Below are 19,386 nucleotides of genomic sequence, written 5' to 3' on the forward strand. Positions count from 1 at the left end.
GGCAGGCATCAGGTACAAAGCATCTTTTTTCTGGAGAAGCCAGAGACCATCAGATGGAACTTCCAAAAATATCCCTTTTCTTCTATTAGGGCATGTTTTGGCTTTGGAATAACAAAACAATGTACATGAAAATACAAAAGGAAGTCCTTTCAGTTTTCCAATATCTTTTCTATTCCATAATTATACAACTTAAGTGACTGCCTTCATTCTCCATCTCCCTATACCCCATAAATCCATAAATGTTAGGTTTATTTAGCCAACCTACTTAGACTGGATGTGTCCTACTAGAATCATTTGTGTATAGGAACTCTTCTTTTTGTCTTAAATACCATCAGTATACTTACAAGAAGTCTGGCCTAAGTCATTCATTCCTCTTGGTCATCCTTCTGATTGTACTCATCCTATAGTATTGCAGATTGTCTTTGGGGCACTTAATGCACAAATTGGGCTTTAGAGTTAGAATTGATTTTTCAGAATGTAGTGGGGAGAAGAAAATTCTTTGGAATGGCTATGCTTACATAAATAATTATATATACAAGTCCACATGCTCTATTATTATCACTGGAAAACTGAATTCTTTGGTTGAGAGGAGTTCCACAGAATGGGTGACTCAGTCGGTTAAGCTTCCAACTCGATTTCAGCTCACGTCATGATCTCATGGTTCGTTGAGTTCAAGCCCCACATCAAACTGCATGGACGGTGTGGAACCTGCTTGAGATATTCTCTCTCTCTCTCTCTCTCTCTCTCTCTCTCTCTCTCTCTGCCTGCCCCCCCCCAAAATAATTGAACTTAAAAAAAAAAAAGGCAACTGATGATTTGGTTAGGTGTTTTATAGAATATCGACTTGTGTTTGTACCCCTATTTTATTCTTCTTTTGCAGGTTCATTTGTGTAATACTTCAGAAATAAAAATGTGTTTTGGTCCCAGCTGTGTGAATGAATATAAGCCTGCAAAGATCACTTAGGTTCATATTTCAGTGAACCTTGAATGTCATGCTCATGGCTGATGACCTGTCAAAATCTTATGAGTAAAGGAGTACTAATTGTAATAATAATAATAATAATATAAAAGTCATTCAGAATAAACTACCTTGATATACCAATATGAAACAAGGAAACCAGTTAGAGTTCTTATCTTGGGTAAAGAGTAGAGCTGGGGGGCGCCTGGGTGGCGCAGTCGGTTAAGCGTCCGACTTCAGCCAGGTCACGATCTCGCGGTCCGGGAGTTCGAGCCCCGCGTCAGGCTCTGGGCTGATGGCTCAGAGCCTGGAGCCTGTTTCCGATTCTGTGTCTCCCTCTCTCTCTGCCCCTCCCCCGTTCATGCTCTGTCTCTCTCTGTCCCAAAAATAAATAAACGTTGAAAAAAAAAAAAATTTAAAAAAAAAAAAAAAAGAGTAGAGCTGGAACAAGAACAGTAAAACAGGAAACTTTCTGTTGAAGGACATATACAGATAAATTGCATTTAACATTCTTTCCACTTCAGTTAGCATAGAAGTATTTGTGACCTAATGGAGATGTATATAGTAGTTTATCTGGTTTATCCTAGTCATGCTGGACTGAAAAGAAACTCTCCAGTTAGAATTTTAGTATAAAATTATATACAAAGAATTTATAAAATTTATAATTTGAATGAATTCCATTTCTGCTTTCGAATATTACTACAATGTGATGGTACAGATTATCTTTATTTTCTCTTTGTTATGAAGAGGAAAACCTAAGTAAGAGCATGCTACTTGGTGATTGTACTTGGTTAATAAAGCACTTAGGAAAGGCAGAATCTTAAGTTCAGAAAATTTTTCTGGAAATCTTTCATTAGGTCATTTTAACGGTAATAGAGTTATGTTCCTCCTGTACACACGTTCTAAACATAAAAAAAATTTTTTAGAAGGACGTTAAAAGTAAGGATATTTAAGGAGTGCTTGGGTACCTCAGTTGCTTAAGCATCTGACTTCAGCTCAGTTCATGATCTCATGGTTTGTGGGTTCAAGCCCTCCGTCAGGCTTTGTCCTGACAGCTCAGAGCCTGGAGCCTGCTTTGGTTTGTTTCTCCCTCTCTTTCTGCCCCTCCCCCACTCGCACTCTGTCTCTGTTTCTTAAAAATGAATGAACGTTAAAAAAAAATTTTTTTTAATAATAAGGACATTTAAAATAAAGATCATTTTTCCTTCTATATTGGTTTATTTTACCTTTTTTCTTTAATTAAAGTGTATGTTGTTATTTTCAAATAAATATATTCATGATTGAAAACAAATTCAAAAAGCACAGAAAAATATAAAGCAATATTTTCCTGCTTCCTGTTTCTGCTCCTCAAAGGTAACCTCGGTCTTATTTCGTTTTTTAAGCATGTATGGGTTATGTTATATATAATGTTGCTTTTTTTCACTTATGTGGACATCTTTTCATGTCAGTATATTCAGATATTTACCTCTTTATTTTTAATAAACAGAATTTCTTATTACTTTCTAAGCAAGTATTTGAAACTATTTCTGTTCATGTAAGCAATCTTAGACTTGGAAGACTTGATTTATAGAGCTGTTTTTAGAAAATACAATGCTACTGAATCACTTGACATTTTGAGATTCTGTATAGTTTTCAATGCCCAAAATTGGTGCTTCTCAAACTTTCCCACTCCCTAGAACAAAGTAATGATATAACTTCAGTGTTCTACTAGGGACAGAGCCCAATAAGCCTTCTTAAGGAATATTGCGTGCAAATTTTGCATTCAACTTCATATATTGTGTGGTTTGTTTTCAAGTCAATCTTGGGATGTTAGAAATACTCACAGCTGTGTAAAAGTGATAGTCCAGAGAGAAGTGCTAGCTTTGACCTGGGGCTCTGTGGGCTCCCTACCACTTACCTTGGCATACACTGACATACTTGCAAGGTTTCATACCCTAGTTTGAAAAACACATAAAGTGAAGCCTTTAAAGCTATGCATTTAAATCCTGACAACCTATGTGTGCTGATAGAAATTGTATACAAATGTGGCTTTGATTCTTATGCTCACATGGTAAGAATTTTGACCCTCCAGCAATGTGGCAAACCAGATCAACTGAAAAATCATCCTACAACAAACACCCAGAGATACTACATATTACAACAGACCTCTTTTTTTTTTTATTTTTTTATGTTTATTTATTTTTGAGAAAGAGAGAAACAGAGCATGAGTGGGGGAAGAGCAGAGAGAGAGAGAGAGACACAGAATCCAAAGCAGTTTCCAGGCTCCGAGCTGTCTGCACAGAGCCCTATTCGGGGCTTGAACCCACCAACCATGAGATCATGACCTGAGCCAAAGTCAGATGCTCAACCAGCTGAGCCACCCAGGAGCCCCAGCAACAAACATCTTTTTACATCCATAGGTGATCTCACAAGAAGATGAGGGAAATCATCAGGGCAAAAGATGGAGAGAACTGAATCCTGAAAGAACTAAACCAAGCCTGGAAGCCAGGGACTCTACTGTGAGCTTCTTTCAGTATAAAAAATGTAGAGTCCCCAGTTTTAATGGCTCTTATGTAACTGGAGACAGGTCCTTTGTTCTGCACCAGGTAAAGTAGCAGACCTGAGACCTCTCTATAAAGTCAGTGTCTTTGGAGAGAACAACTTAAAAGTAGGCTAGGAAAAAAATCAGTTTTCTAACTAGGCAGAGCTTTTATTTCTTATTTCTTAACAGAGCTTTCTCCCTTCCTGCTGTCGTGAGTTTGAATTTGCCCTACTTGCACAATCAAGAAAAATCCCAGCAAGACAGGTTAAAATTGTTTTGGGGATTGGTAGTCTACCAGGGAGGGCATCTAATAGTAAGTGAAACTCCATTTTAAAGTCTTATTCTTTCAGTCCAGACTGTTAATTATTGCAGATTAAAATTGATCAAATCGTAAAGCCACAATAAAGATTTACGACACCTGTGGGGCGCCTGCTGGACTCGGTTGAGCGTCCGATTCTTGATTTTGGCTCAGGCCATGATCCCCAGGTTGTGGGATTAAACCTTGTGTCGGGCTCCATGCTGAACTTGGAACCTGCTTAAGATTCTTTTTCTTCCTCTACCTCTGCTCCTCCTCTGCTTATGCTCACGCGTGCTATGCCCTCTCTCTCTCTCTCTCTCCCTCTCTCTCTCCCTCTCTCTCAAAAAAAAAAAAAAAAAAAAATTACCGCACCCGTAAGCATTCAGGTTACCATGAGTGAATGTCAGTAGAAATAACATAGAACAGAATTAAGCCCTCAAATATTAAGACTCCAAATATTAGAAATTATCAATATGGAATATAAAATAAGTATGCTAATTTAAAAAAAGGAATTAAAATGTTCAAGGAGTAAAAACTATTCAAAATGACCAAAAGAACTAAACACAACATTTAGGAATAATTAAAAAATTTCAATAGATCTGGAATAGGTGACAGGAAAATCAGTAAGCTGTAAAATATCTGCAGTTACCCAGAATGCAACACAAATAGATGAGAAAAATGATAGGTTAAGGAACATAGGAAAAAGGAAAAGACTAACAACATAGAACTCCAGTGAAGAAAATAGGATGGGGAGAGATTATAATTTAAGAGGTATTGGCCAAGAATTTTCTGGGCAAAGTTATGAATTGTAAATAGGATAAATGAAAAGGTGTCTACCCTGTGACACACCTTAAGGATGCTACAGAACCACAAAAACAAAGGGGAGATTTTTAAATCAGCTTATCAGAAAAGAGATTACCTACAAAGGATTGTCAGGTAGACTGAAGTATAGTTTCCAATCCCATTAATGGAAGCTAGAAAACTAGAATCATAACTTCACAGAGCTGAGAAAAAATAGTTACGCAGAATTGTGTACCTGCCCTAAATTATTTTTAAGGAGAAAGGTGCAAGTTAAAGACATTTTGATAGAAAACCTGAGAGAATTTACAATACATGGGCCTTAATTGAAGGTATTTGGGAAAGAAAGAAAATGATTATGTAGACAAGTATAAGGTTCAAGAAGGAGTGGTGAAACAAAATGAGTAAACATACATTAAGATAAATGTTGGCCATATAAAACAAGAATACCTTTTTGCGTGTAAGAAGGGGATTCAAAATAAAGAATTATTTCTACTTGTTTACAGATTAACCAACATGACTATAAGTCTTTTAGGTAAGGATATTAGAGAGTGTCTCACACATTTATTTTTAAATGTTTAATTACTCTTTAATAACAAACTAATAAAAATTGTCTTTTTACACTTCCAGAATGCTTTATATATTTCAGTTCTTATAGGACTAACAAGTTACATTGGGATATAAGAAGCTTAAGACTCTGACTATCAGGGTCTTTGGAATCTTAATAGCTGAGAATATTAGCTATTTTAACACCAGCTGCTGTAGCTCATACTGGGCTTATCATAGTAGAAATGTATTTTTTGTGCATGTAAAATCCAAAACAGGTGTTCTTCTTTGGCAGATGGTCTTCCATGTAGTCATTCAAGGACCCAGTTAGGCTCCCTCCATCTTGTATTTCTGCTATCCTCCAGGACTTTGGGAACGTAGGCATTCAGCCAGCAGATAAAGAGAATGGAGATCATGTGAGAGATTTTTTGGGCCACACCTAGAAGTAACCCTCCCTCTACCCACATATCAGTGGGCACAACTCAGTCTTAGCTACATCTAGAAGTTCAGAAAAGTGTTGTGTGCCCCAGAGGAAGTTGGGGGTGGCTTTTATGAGCAGTTGGCCAGTCCCGGTCCCCCAAAGTATTTATTTACTGCTCTAACCACAGGTTAGAACCACTTACTGTTCTTTGCCAGTTAAACATCCCAAAGGCTCTTCCAGTCACCATCTAGTTCACCATCCAGGATCTCAGGATGACATACCATGCTCTCCAACTGGTCTGGGTGTGGCCCGTTTAATTCATTTGGAAAGCAATTAAAAGGACAAGTTTATCTGTCACCTCTTCACCTCTTTCTCCCAACTCACACAATACATAACGGCAGAAAGACAGGACAATCAGTAAAATTTCCACTGGGAAAAGAGAAGCATGGAGGCATATAGCAGTTACTGGTGTGTAGGAATGAAGTCCTGCATTGTCTGGTCCCTCTGCCCTGGATTTGTGAGCGTTGGTCTTGATCCAACCTTGATTTTACCCTTGGAAAGGAACTCCCTTATCCATTGCTCATGACTCCAACTTTCACCCTCATCTAGACTCCTTGTGCATTTTCATACCACGTCAGACGTGGGTTTTGGCATAGACTGTCCTCAGAAGCCCTACAGTTTATATAACCTACATCCTGCTTATGTAGATCTGGGGTCCTGAGGATTGTTGTTAAGACTCAAAACAATCAAACTTTTAATTAGAAACTTGCTCCTTTGGCAATATTAATTTCTTCAAAAGTAGGTTTGTGATCTCTGGTTCCAGTCAGTTTCATGTGCCTATAACTATTACCAGAATTTTTTGTTAGGCAAAATCTTGAACCTGGTTTATTTGATTTCTGGCCACATCGCATTTTCTCAACTGAATAGTGGCACCCTGAAGCCGTTAAGTTTCGGTGGGAAGTACTACTCTCTTTTAATGTGTTTTTTGCTGCAGTACTGAGTCTTCGTGGACCTTTGTCAGTCTTACTTCCTTCTGTTTGGAATCTAGAAGCAGCCAGCTTTTGTAGTCCTTTAGGACCACAAATTATCGTAGGAGACAGATTTTACCAAATGTTTTGCCATGTCATTACATGGATTTTTCCAGCCTCCAATTTTAGCTTTCTTGTGCCTACTACTAAGCTAATATCAAATACAGTATATTAGATTTTTGTTACACCACCACCCACTTCTGTACCATTTTCTCGTATTGGTTAGAGTGGCAGTTATTATAGATAAGCTCTGAAATCTCATGGCTTTACAAAATATTTTTTTTTCCTTCACTCGTATGAAGTCCAAAATGAGTGTTTCTGATTAGTGAGTTTTTCACATTGGTGGCTCAGAATCCCAGGCTGCTTCTGTCTTGTAATTCAAAATCCTCTGCATGCAGTGGCATACGAGGAAAGAAGAAGGAGTAAATTTGTCTGTGGGAGATCTTTATGGCCAGGCTTGAAAGTGAAGTACATAACTTCTACCCACAATCCATTGGCTAGAATGGACGAACAGCCCCATCTAACTGCTCAGAAATCTAAAAAATCTAATCTTTTTGCCCAGGAGGGAAAGGAAATAGGGTCAGTGAACAGTTAACCAGTCTGGATACATTAGGCTAAAGATTCATATCTGTTCGCCGTAAGATTAATAACAAGTCTATAAACATTTGGACCATGATCCATGGTAAGACATACTTCATAGTCTATTGTGTACATATTAATGTGTATAAAACTGAAACGACATACATGAAACAGTATTTAATCTGTTTGTGACACACTTTGGTATTTTCTATTCTATTTTTTAAAATGCTGTCATAGTCTGCTGAATCAATTTTGTGACCTAGGTTTCCAGATCTTTGGGCTAGATTTTATGATCTATATTTTATGACTAGGTTTCTGCCTGCAGCTTGAAAAACACTGCAAGGGGTAGATTAAGTTTAGGGTGCAAGTGATTTATGAAGGTATTGAAATCCATCCACTTTCGTTTCAGGACACCATAACGTTGACCTAGAACTTTTTAAAACCCCATGTTTAATTTTGGCCCAGAGAGACATATAGTCAGGAAAGATTATAGAGATAGAGATGGAGACATCAAAATGTGGGTCTAGCAGTCTCCCTAAGAGAACTAGGTTAAGGTCAGTTAATCTTTGCTAATATTCCTCTGAACTGTTAAGCTGTTAGAGTGACCAGGAAGCATTTGACAGAAGTTGAATAGTGACATTTTGCTTAACACTTTCTGTTTCCACAGATGTCTCTTCTTTTTTTGTAGGAATCAAGTATTGGTCTAATAACCTGTGTTTTTGTTTTTTTGTAAACAGCTTGTTGCTGGTTGCAGGGGGGACAGTTTTAAAAATCTGTGACTTTGGTACAGCCTGTGACATTCAGACACACATGACCAATAACAAGGGCAGTGCTGCTTGGATGGCACCTGAAGTTTTTGAAGGTAAAATGACAAAAGCATGTTGTGATTGATAATCTTCCTTCTTACTCCATGTACATCCAGTATGTGTTTATGGCTTTACCCTGTTTCCATGGTTTTACTCCTGCACAGTATATATCATAAAGTATACAGTTAACCCTTGAACAATGCAGAGGTTAATGGCACCACTGCCCCATGCAGTTGAAAATCCACGTGTAACTTTTGACTCCCCCAAACTTAACTACTGAAAGTCTACTATTGACCAGAAGCCTTAGTAATAACATAAACATTTGATTAACACATATTTTATATATGTATTATATATTGTACTCTTACAATAAAGTAAGCTAAGAAAAGAAAATGTTATTAAGATAATAAGGAAAACACATTTATGGTGTTAAACTGTATTTGTCAAAAAAAAAAAAATGTGTGTATAAATCCAGTATTCATGGGTCAGCTGTACTAAAGTCTAAGAAGGTAGTAAACAAATACAGTCCTAGATCATAGTAAGATTTATATTGTCTAGCAACATTCTATGCAAATTCAAGTATATGTTCAATCCTCATTTTCATATTCTACCTATTGCAACTGTAAAAATCACCTATTTGTAACCCTAAAATCAGTATTCATGGTGCTTTCATGGTTATTTGTGGTCATGTATGGAGCAGGGAAAAATTGTGAGTCATCCAACACACGTTCCCGGCTAAGGAACGAGACAGCACACCACCTTCGTATTTCAGCTCTCATACTGTGTTGTTTTTATGATCTACATAGTACCACATTTTTTTCGTTCTTTATGTGCTTTTTGTTGGTGATTTTACTGTTTAAGATGGCCTCCAAGAGCAGCATTGAAGTGTTCTAGTGTTCCTAAGTATAACAAGACTGGTATGTCTTACAGAGAGAAAAATGCATGCTAGCTAATCTTTATTCCGGTATGATTTATAGTGCAGTTCCATGAGTTCAATATTAAGAAACCACAATATATATTAAATAAGGTGTTTTAAACAGAAACACACCTAAAACAAGGTTATGGGGTTTTTTTGTTTTTTGTTTTTTTTTAATATATGAAATTTACTGTCAAATTAGTTTCCATACAACACCCAGTGCTCATCCCAAAAGATGCCCTCTTCAATGCCCATCACCTACCCTCCCCTCCCTCCCACCCCCATCAACCCTAGTTTGTTCTCAGTTTTTAAGAGTCTCTTATGCTTTGGCTCTCTCCCACTCTAACCTCTTTTTTTTTTCCTTCCCCTCCCCCATGGGTTTCTGTTAAGTTTCTCAGGATCCACATAAGAGTGAAAACATATGGTATCTGTCTTTCTCTCTCTGAGTTATTTCACTTAGCATAACACTCTCCAGTTCCATCCATGTTGCTACAAAGGGCCATATTTCATTCTTTCTCATTGCCATGTAGTACTCCATTGTGTATATAAACCACAATTTCTTTATCCATTCATCAGTTGATGGACATTTAGGCTCTTTCCATAATTTGGCTATTGTTAAGAGTGCTGCCATAAACATTGGGGTACAAGTGCCCCTATGCATCAGCACTCCTGTATCCCTTGGGTAAATTCCTAGCAGTGCTACTGCTGGGTCATAGGGTAGGTCTATTTTTAATTTTTTGAGAAACCTCCACACTGTTTTCCAGAGTGGCTGCACCAGTTTGCATTCCCGCCAACAGTGCAAGAGGGTTCCTGTTTCTCCATGTCCTCTCCAGCATCTATAGTCTCCTGATTTGTTCATCTTGGCCACTCTGACTGGCGAGAGGTGATATCTGAGTGTGGTTTTGATTTGTATTTCCCTGATGAGGAGCGACGTTGAGCATCTTTTCATGTGCCTGTTGGCCATCCGGATGTCTTCTTTAGAGAAGTGTCTATTCATGTTTTCTGCCCATTTCTTCACTGGATTATTTGTTTTTCGGGTGTGGAGTTTGGTGAGCTCTTTATAGATTTTGGATACTAGCCCTTTGTCCGATATGTCATTTGCAAATATCTTTTTCCATTCTGTTGGTTGTTTCCTTTGCTGTGCAGAAGTTATCTTCATGAGGTCCCAATAGTTCATTTTTGCTTTTAATTCCCTTGCCTTTGGGGATGTGTCAAGTAAGAAATTGCTGCGACTGAGGTCAGAGAGGTCTTTTCCTGCTTTCTCCTCTAGTGTTTTGATGGTTTCCTGTCTCACATTCAGGTCCTTTATCCATTTTTAGTTTATTTTTGTGAACGGTATAAGAAAGTGGTCTAGTTTCATTCTTTTGCATGTTGCTGTCCAGTTCTCCCAGCACCATTTGTTAAAGAGACTGTCTTTTTTCCATTGGATGTTCTTTCCTGCTTTGTCACAGATTAGTGGCCCATACGTTTGTGGGTCTAGTTCTGGGGTTTCTATTCTATTCCATTGGTCTGTGTGTCTGTTTTTGTGCCAATACCATCCTGTCTTGATGATTACAGCTTTGTAGTAGAGGCTAAAGTCTGGGATTGTGATGCCTCCTGCTTTGGTCGTCTTCTTCAAAATTACTTTGGCTATTTGGGGCCTTTTGTGGTTCCATATGAATTTTAGGATTGCTTGTTCTAGCTTCGAGAAGAATGCTGGTGAAATTTGGATTGGGATTGCATTGAATGTGTAGATAGCTTTGGGTAGTATTGACATTTTAACAATATTTATTCTTCCAACCCATGAGCACGGAATGTTTTTCCATTTCTCTATGTCTTCTTCAATTTCCTTCATAAGCTTTCTATAGTTTTCAGCATACAGATCTTTTACATCTTTGGTTAGATTTATTCCTAGGTATTTTATGCTTCTTGGTGCAATTGTGAATGGAATCAGTTTATTTGTCTTTCTGTTGCTTCATTATTAGTATAAGAATGCAACTGATTTCTGTACATTGATTTTGTATCCTGCAACTTTGCTGAATTCATGTATCAGTTCTAGCAGACTTTTGGTGGAGTCTATCGGATTTTCCATGTATATATCATGTCATCTGCAAAAAGTGAAAGCTTGACTTCATCATTGCCAATTTTGATGCCTTTGATTTCCTTTTGTTGTCTCATTGCTGATGCTAGCACTTCCAAAACTATGTTAAACAACAGCGGTCAGAGTGGACATCTCTGTCGTGTTCCTGATCTCATGGAGAAAGCTCTCAGTTTTTCCCCATTGAGGATGATATTAGCTGTGGGCTTTTCATAAATGGCTTTTATGATGTTTGAGTATGTTCCTTCTATCCCGACTTTCTCGAGGTTTTTTATTAAGAAAGGATGCTTAATTTTTTCAAATGCTTTTTCTGCATCAGTTGAGAGGATCATATGGTTCTTATCTTTTCTTTTATTAATGTGATGTATCATGTTGATTGACTTGCAAATGTTGAACCAGCCCTGCATCCCAGGAATGAATCCCACTTGATCATGGTGAATAATTCTTTTTATAAGCCGTTGAATTTGATTTGCTAGTATCTTATTGAAAATTTTTGCATCCATATTCATCAGGGATATTGGCCTGTAGTTCTCTTTTTTTACTGGGTCTCTGTCTGGTTTAGGATTCAAAGTAATACTGGCTTCCTAGAATGAGTCTGGAAGTTTTCCTTCCCTTTCTATTTTTTGGAATAGCTTGAGAAGGATAGGTATTATCTCTGCTTTAAATGTCTGGTAGAATTCCCCAGGGAAGCATCTGGTCCTGGACTCTGATTTGTTGGGAGATTTTTGATAACTGATTCAATTTCTTCGCTGGTTATGGGTCTGTTCAAGCTTTCTGTTTCCTCCTGTTTGAGTTTTGGAAGTGTGTGGGTGTTTAGGAATTTGTCCATTTTTTCCAGGTTGTCCAGTTTGTTGGCATATAATTGTTCATAGTATTCCCTGATAATTGCTTGTATTTCTGAGAGATTGGTTGTAATAATTCCATTTTCATTCATGATTTTATCTATTTGGGTCATCTCCCTTTTCTTTTTGAGAAGCCTGGCTAGAGGTTTATCAGTTTTGTTTATTTTTTCAAAAAACCAACTCTTGATTTCATTGATCTCCTCTACATTTTTTTTAGATTCTATATTGTTTATTTCTGCTCTGATCTTCATTATTTATCTTTTTCTGCTGGGTTTGGCGTGTCTTTGCTCCTCTGCTTCTATTTCCTTTAGGTGCGCTGTTAGATTTTGTATTTGGGATTTTTCTTGTTTCTTGAGATAGGCCTGGATTGCAATGTGTTTTCCTCTCAGGACTGCCTTCACTGCATCCCAAAGTATTTGGATTGTTGTATTTTCATTTTTGTTTCGATATTTTTTTAAATTACTTCTCTAATTGCCTGGTTGACCCATTCATTCTTTAGTAGGGTGTTCTTTAACCTCCATGCTTTTGGAGGTTTTCTAGACTTCCATGTTTTGACCAGTTGACATTAAGAGCCTCACAGGAACCCAACTCTTATTGCCCCTATGAGCAAATGATTCAGCGTTCACTAATTTCAGTCTTCACAGAAACTTTATGGAACATATATACGAGGAATAGTAAGACTCAACTGTACTTTTGTATTGGTTTCCTAGCAATTAAAAATTGACATCTAAAGTTGAAATGAGCATGCCTTTGGAATACAAGTAATTTGGCAGAAATATGATAACTAAGAAAGACAAGTAAAGAAAAATCTTATGTTTAGTTTCTTTTTTTAAGTGTATTTGAGAGAAAGAACAAGTGGGGGGAGGGACAGAGAGGGAGAGAGAGTATCCCAAGCAAGCTCCAGTGCTGTCAGCACTGAGCTGGACGCAGGGCCCAATCTCAAGAAACGTGAGATCATGACCTGAGTCGAAATCAAGAGTCAGACGCTTAACTGACTGAGCCACCCAGGCACCCCTGTTCGCTTTCTTTTACATCTCCATATTTCACGCAAGTTCTAAAAGAATGGTCTATAAATTCATGATAGGTTTCTGTATGAAAAAATCAAGCTATCTGTTAAATGAGTAAAGTTGAACTGAAGATGTGTGATTTGTATATTAGGAAGTAAGACTGTCCATAAAATTTAGATGTGTTTAGTAATCAGTCAGGTTCTGCTTATGTCTTATTTCTTTTATTTTTGATGAATTTAAAGATTTTTGTTTCTTTGTTTATAGCCACTTGAGGGAAAGAGAAATTTGCTGTGCACATGGTCACTTGAGTGGACCTATTTTGCCCTAAAATTCAATCAGAAAGCGAATGGACCAGCAAATGTTAAATTATACAAAATTAAATAATGCCTCCTGTTTTTAAGTTCATATACAGAATACATTGTTTTAAAACTATTTAAAATACTTTTTTGTGTGTTAAAATAACATAGTATTACTATAGTATGGAAAGCAAAAAGATTTGTTTATTCAAAAAAGCCCAGAAATAAAAGTTACTTTTAATATTTAGAGTAACAAAGCTCATACTGTTAAGCTAGACTTCTTCATTTCTGAAAGATGTCAGCACCTGTAGCCCAAGTCCGACTGTAATCTCATTTTAATGCTTACAGTGTGCAGATTAGTTGCATGTGTAATGCACGTGCTAAGTACATGTGTAGCTATCACTATAATAATTGTTCGTTGTTACAGTGGGTTTTTTGTGGGTTTTGGCTGTTTATTGTGCTGATTCACCCACCAATTTAGTGATCCTACAAATTTGGCAGCGTAATCTGCTTACTATAAATTTGTTATGCATAATTTTCACTGCTTACAACTTTTAAGTTTGCAAATTAAATTTTCTCTTGCCAGATATTGAAAAGAAAATCTTATCACTAAATTAGAAATTTCTTCTGCTTTGCTAGTAGGGTAGTTCTATCCATCAAAAGAATGAATGGGAGAAGAAAATTTAAGATTAAAAAATTACAGAAAGTAATGTACAAATGTTTCATACTGTGTCCCAGGGAAAGTATAAGTCTAAAGAAATAGAAGAAAGGTCCTATGCCTCTGAATGAAAAGGTAGAAAATGACCAACTTTCTAAGGTGATTTTTTTTTAGTGCATTAACACTCAAGTCATTAAATAAATATATTTGTTGCAGAGACTTAAGTTATTTCACAAAGAGTAATTTCTCAGCTCTACATGCAGCATCCTCCTGTACACAGTGCTCACTCTTAAAATTTATGAAAACAGTTGTTTCTGTAAGTCATGTGGAAAAAAGTCTTGAAATTATACCACCTTTTTTTCTAGGTAGCAATTACAGTGAAAAATGTGACGTCTTCAGCTGGGGTATTATCCTTTGGGAAGTAATAACACGTCGGAAACCCTTTGATGAGATTGGTGGCCCAGCTTTCCGTATCATGTGGGCTGTTCATAATGGTTCGTAAAAAGAAATTTTTCTTTAATTATTTTGCATATTTTCTGTCTGGAAAATTGTGTCTACCTCAAAGAAAATCATTTATCCCTAACATTAAAACGTCCAGTTCTTTGTTGCCAGAATACTTTGCTGCCATCAGTCTCCTGCACCCCCCACACCCCCCAAATTAGTCAGGGCAGTGCCGAGACTGGTCCTATCCTTAGAACAAGGCTGAGGAGGTCTGCTGATTCTGCTGATTTGGGAAAGGCCATCAGTACAGCCAGAGCCAGCTACCTAGGATGGCTTTCTCCAGGGGATAGAGAAGCATTGGGTTGGACTCTGTGGAGAAAATAAAATTTAAAAATTAAATAAATAAGTAAAATCTCTTCTCATGATCAAGGTAGTTGAGGGAGGTATAAGCTTTCTCTTGAGGAAGCAAAGAATAATAATAAGAGTTGTTACTTAAGCCATTCGTAAAGACAAAACAGAGTTCCTCACATACTCTTTCTTTTTATCTCCTCATCCATCCTTATGAAGGGAGTACTATTCCTCATTTTACAGTTTTACAGGTTGGGAAACTGAGACCTAAACAGGAAAAGGAAGTTGCCCAAGGTCACTAGATTAGTAAGTGGTATTGCTGGGATTCATATCCAGATCTTTGTGACTCTCGGTGCCCATATTTTTAAATTATATTGATATATGAACTCTTTCTTTGCATCCCTCCTGCTCCTTTTAGACCTGTAGTTATGTTTCTAACCACTTATGATGTTAAAATACATGTTCTTCATAATCTAGTTACTTCACATTTTATTTGGAAAAATAAACTCTTCATGAAGGGAAACCTTGTTTAACCTTCCTAATTTTTACATCACTCTCTAATTTATCATTTGGCTGTAATCATTCTGATTATGGCATTTTAGTTTTATTGGCATTTTAATACACTATTCCACAAATCATACAAATACCTGCCTAATTAGGTCATTAATAGACTTGTCAAACAGTGCCATCATCTGAGTAATCTTAAGTGTTTTTACCAGTTTCCTGTACTACCTTTCATTTTACTACCTTTAATGTCATTGTAGAGAGTACTAGAGCACTGACAAGACAGTGTTTCATGTTCTCTCTGTCAGTTGTCAGTAAATAATTGACAGTGAAGTAAGGAATAAAAGAACTAACTTATTAGTTGGTGAAATTACAAAAACTTCATTATATTTGAGGCTTTCTTTAAGATAGGGACCTCACTAATAATATTACAGTCTTGGTAATTACGTAAAAGTTGATAGTTTTCAGCTTGTGAAATGACAGATTCACAGCAGCCAAAAAATGTCTGCCACCAACAAAAGAGTCATTTGGAGGTCAGTGAGTATGATACCACAGTGATGTGACTTTTCTGCTATGGAAGATTTTTCAAACACATTTGAAATTTTTACAGTAAATCTGAAAATACAGTTCAAGGAAGATTACCTCAAGCCACCATTTTATTTTCTTAATAAAACACTAAGCCATTATTATTTGTTAAAAGAACAATATTAGAACAAATGAAATATTATTTCTCAGTCTCACTCTTAACCATAATGCATATAAAAATTTTAATTTAACTTTGCAAAAAGTATAGCTTCCCCTTTATGAAAATATGTTAACCTAATAGACCAAAAAAAATGTACTTTTATTATTCCAAAATAAATCTTAAATTACAAGAACTATAAAATAACTACTGTATTGGAAATACATATAAAAAGCTTACACCATTCTTTGGGTAAATACATTCTTTCCCCCCCCCCCCTCTAATTTTCAATTATAGGTACTCGACCACCACTGATCAAAAATTTACCTAAGCCCATTGAGAGCCTGATGACTCGTTGTTGGTCTAAAGATCCTTCTCAGCGCCCTTCAATGGAGGAGATTGTGAAAATAATGACTCACTTGATGCGGGTATAATCCTTCTCTTGAGGGGCTTTGGATTTAGGGGAATTTGGTATATACTGAGTTTGAATGGGATTTTGAAGTAAAGAGACATTATTGCTTTTTTCTGCTTTATACTTTTCTGTATTGTCCAAGTTAGAATGGGTACTTATCACTCCTATAATCAAAGGAAGAAATGTTATTTTGGAAAAGAAAAAAAGTCTAGTTCTTTATACTGGAAAGATAGCTAGACTAGGTTTCTGGACTTGGTTTTTCCTCCTGTGTAACTTAGTGGACAAATGTGTTTGTTTTGGGGGCCTGTTGCCTCATCTGTAATGTGAGAGAAGCTGAATTAAATGTCTTTACAGGACTTAGGTATATTCTGACTCTAATACTTGCCAAACTAAATTTTAAATTTTCTTGAGTGCAGATCTTCTTCAAACAATCATTTATCTGCAGGGCAATAGAATGGTTGCATTCCCAGACACCTTTATTTAAATGATTTTTACCTTCTGGTTTTTCATTGCATATTTTTAGCTTTTCATTTGCCATTAAAAAGTTAAACTTCTAGGATTTATGGAATTTTTAAATTTAGAAGAACCCTGTTAAATGATCATTAAAATGTCTTAGGCTATAAACAAACACTTTTAGAATTATTTGAATAATTTTAGGACTCTGGTTTTTGGTGCACTAGCAAAATCTATCAAGCGCTACTTTGACTTTTAAAAGTTCACATACTGGGGCACCTGGGTGGCGCGGTCCGTTAAGCGTCCGACTTCAGCCAGGTCACGTTCTCGCGGTCCGTGAGTTCAAGCCCCGCGTCAGGCTCTGGGCTGATGGCTCAGAGCCTGGAGCCTGTTTCCGATTCTGTGTCTCCCTCTCTCTCTGCCCCTCCCCCGTTCATGCTCTGTCTCTCTCTGTCCCAAAAATAAATAAACGTTGGAAAAAAAAGAAAAAAAAGTTCACATACTTATGAAAAGTCCCTGGATTTCAGAACAATTTGCTCACTAGAAGAACCCTTCAAACTCCTTAAATATATACTTCCTAAATGGCCAAAGATCTGTTTATTCTATTGAAACCAAGCATGAACTACTCTGATTAAAACTTCCCATCATATGTGGATACCAACTATACATCAGGCCCTAAAGATATGATCATAATAAAACAACTTGGTCGCCATAGTCAGATACTTGAAAACATTGGGATACATAAATTGTTCAAATTATAATTGTACTTATATTTGCTTTGTCTGATTTGAAAAGAAGACCTTCCTTTTTTCCCCTAAGTTCTAATATTTATCCAGCAAAAATTTCCAATATTACATCTCCAGTTTATAGAGAAACAGCCATAATCTATCTCTGATATTCAAAATATTAGTTCTAACAATTATTCTATGACACAACAGGCTCAGTTGCCAGACTAACAATAATTTCAGCAGTTCGGAAGTTTATATCACTACTATGAGAACATAAGTACGTTTTATATCATTGTGAGGAGTCATACTATTTCCTGTGTTCCTTTACAGAAATGTATGCTGTTTTCTTCAAAACTATCTAGGCTCTATGTAAAATAGATACTTAAGTAGATATATGGCATTGATCATAGTGGAAATTCAAAAGAGTAGCACATTATCATCATCTTTGTAAAATCAAAAACTTAAGGAACATACTGAGTTTAGGTATCTGTAAATTCAGTGTATACCTTACAGAAAATAAAGCAGCACTTTCCTACTTTCAAATCCCAGAACAAAGAAATAATTAATGTGTATTCTGCAAGTTAATTCTTACAGGATTTAATTTGTATTAAAGAAATTTTAAATTGTAATTTACTTTTTCATACATAGTACTTTCCAGGAGCAGATGAGCCATTACAGTATCCTTGTCAGTACTCAGATGAAGGACAGAGCAATTCTGCCACCAGTACAGGTAAATGGATAGATTGGAAGAGTAATAACCTAATTTTTTTGTGTCTCTGTTCCCATGAAATTATAATCAAGAGGCAATGAATGATGTCTCTATTTGCATTTTAATTTCTTCATTTCATATGATTGACTGCAATTTGAGTTTCCTGGTGCATCATTCTTCATGAAGGTACCGAGATTAAGGAGTTACTAAAGACTTGCTTCCAAGTCTTAGAATTCTTGCATAGTTATATATAAAAAGATGGGATATTGTATTGCTGGGAATGTCATTCTTTATTTGAAAAATAAAAATCGTTTTTACACAGATACTGCTACATCAAAGAATATTAGAAATTATTGTAAATATAAAAAACAACGTATTTCTTCATCATGAACACCCTACTTTTTGGTCTTTGTAGAAGAGTCTATAGAAACTCTTATTTAAGAACTCTTATTTTTAGTTCAAAGTTCCTTACTTTTCTAAATATCAAGTAGTAGTGGGATTGAAGTTCGTGATCATCAAAAAAGACCATAGAAATAACTCTCTTAGAAAAATTGTGCCTCTCAAATTATATGGCATTTTAAGCATTCATTGTTAATTTAATTAAAACAAAAGGGCTTGTGTGTGTATATATACAATATTTATCCTGTACTTAAAATTGTATTTTTACCGACAAATATTTTTACTGATCTAAATAATTGCATTTATTTTAATCTGGTTTAATAGTTCCCAAATTCCATTTTTACCGAAAATCTTTTGAGTTGCACTGAATTCTTAAATGCACTTCTCTAAAATTCCATCATGTGTTTCTACCACTGCTTCCAAACCCTCTCTCTGTTTAAGTGCTGTGACCTTCAGTCCTTTGATTCTTCTGTTTACTGAGCCACAGTTCTCTTAGGTCCTTCCTTTCATCCTCCCTTCACTTAATTCCAGCTGGTTATTATAATTTCTTATCTTAAGCTTGTTTGGCTAAACTTAATTTGTTAAATCTGACACTCAGTTTCCCCTTGGCTATAGCAGTGCAGCTGAATGTGTCTGGAGACAACTCATGTTTAAGGTCTTCAAATGCCTTAGTGATTTAATGACATTGGATAGCTGTGCCATATTTTAGTCTATCTCCTCTCTCTTAGATGACTTAATTGTGTACTTTAGCCTCTCTCCTCAAACTTCAAACATCTCTTCACTACACACTTTCAGCTGATCCCATTTGTTATTTCTTTGAGAAAATTGGAGTAATCAGAAAAGATAGCTTCCAGAAGCTGCCCCGCTACATCTGCCCACCTACCTGTATCTGGGCCCTTCTGCTCTCCATGCTCTTCTGTTAAAATGGCTAAGCTTTCCATGCTCTCACCAAAGGTACA

At 36.4% G+C, this 19,386-nt stretch overlaps 1 protein-coding gene across 6 annotated transcripts in view; it reads left to right on the forward strand.

Moving 5' to 3' along the window:
* The window catches only part of MAP3K7 (mitogen-activated protein kinase kinase kinase 7), an 85,097-nt gene that overhangs the window by 22,847 nt on the left and 42,864 nt on the right, over window positions 1-19,386 (forward strand). For all 6 annotated transcript variants that reach the window (XR_006966141.1, XR_006966144.1, XR_006966142.1 and 3 more), the window contains exons 6-9: window positions 7,887-8,011; window positions 14,117-14,245; window positions 16,024-16,154; window positions 17,968-18,049. Coding sequence is in view for 2 of the 6 variants with exons in the window: in XM_047101801.1 (XP_046957757.1) it covers window positions 7,887-8,011; window positions 14,117-14,245; window positions 16,024-16,154; window positions 17,968-18,049 (467 nt within the window). In the remaining 4 variants the exon portion in view is untranslated. The remainder of the gene's footprint in view (window positions 1-7,886; window positions 8,012-14,116; window positions 14,246-16,023; window positions 16,155-17,967; window positions 18,050-19,386) is intronic.

This window comes from Lynx rufus, unplaced genomic scaffold (assembly GCF_022079265.1).
Source record: "Lynx rufus isolate CCGP_SWC_20201006 ecotype Redwood Valley unplaced genomic scaffold, mLynRuf1.p SCAF_6, whole genome shotgun sequence".
Classification (NCBI taxonomy): Eukaryota; Metazoa; Chordata; class Mammalia; order Carnivora; family Felidae; genus Lynx; species Lynx rufus.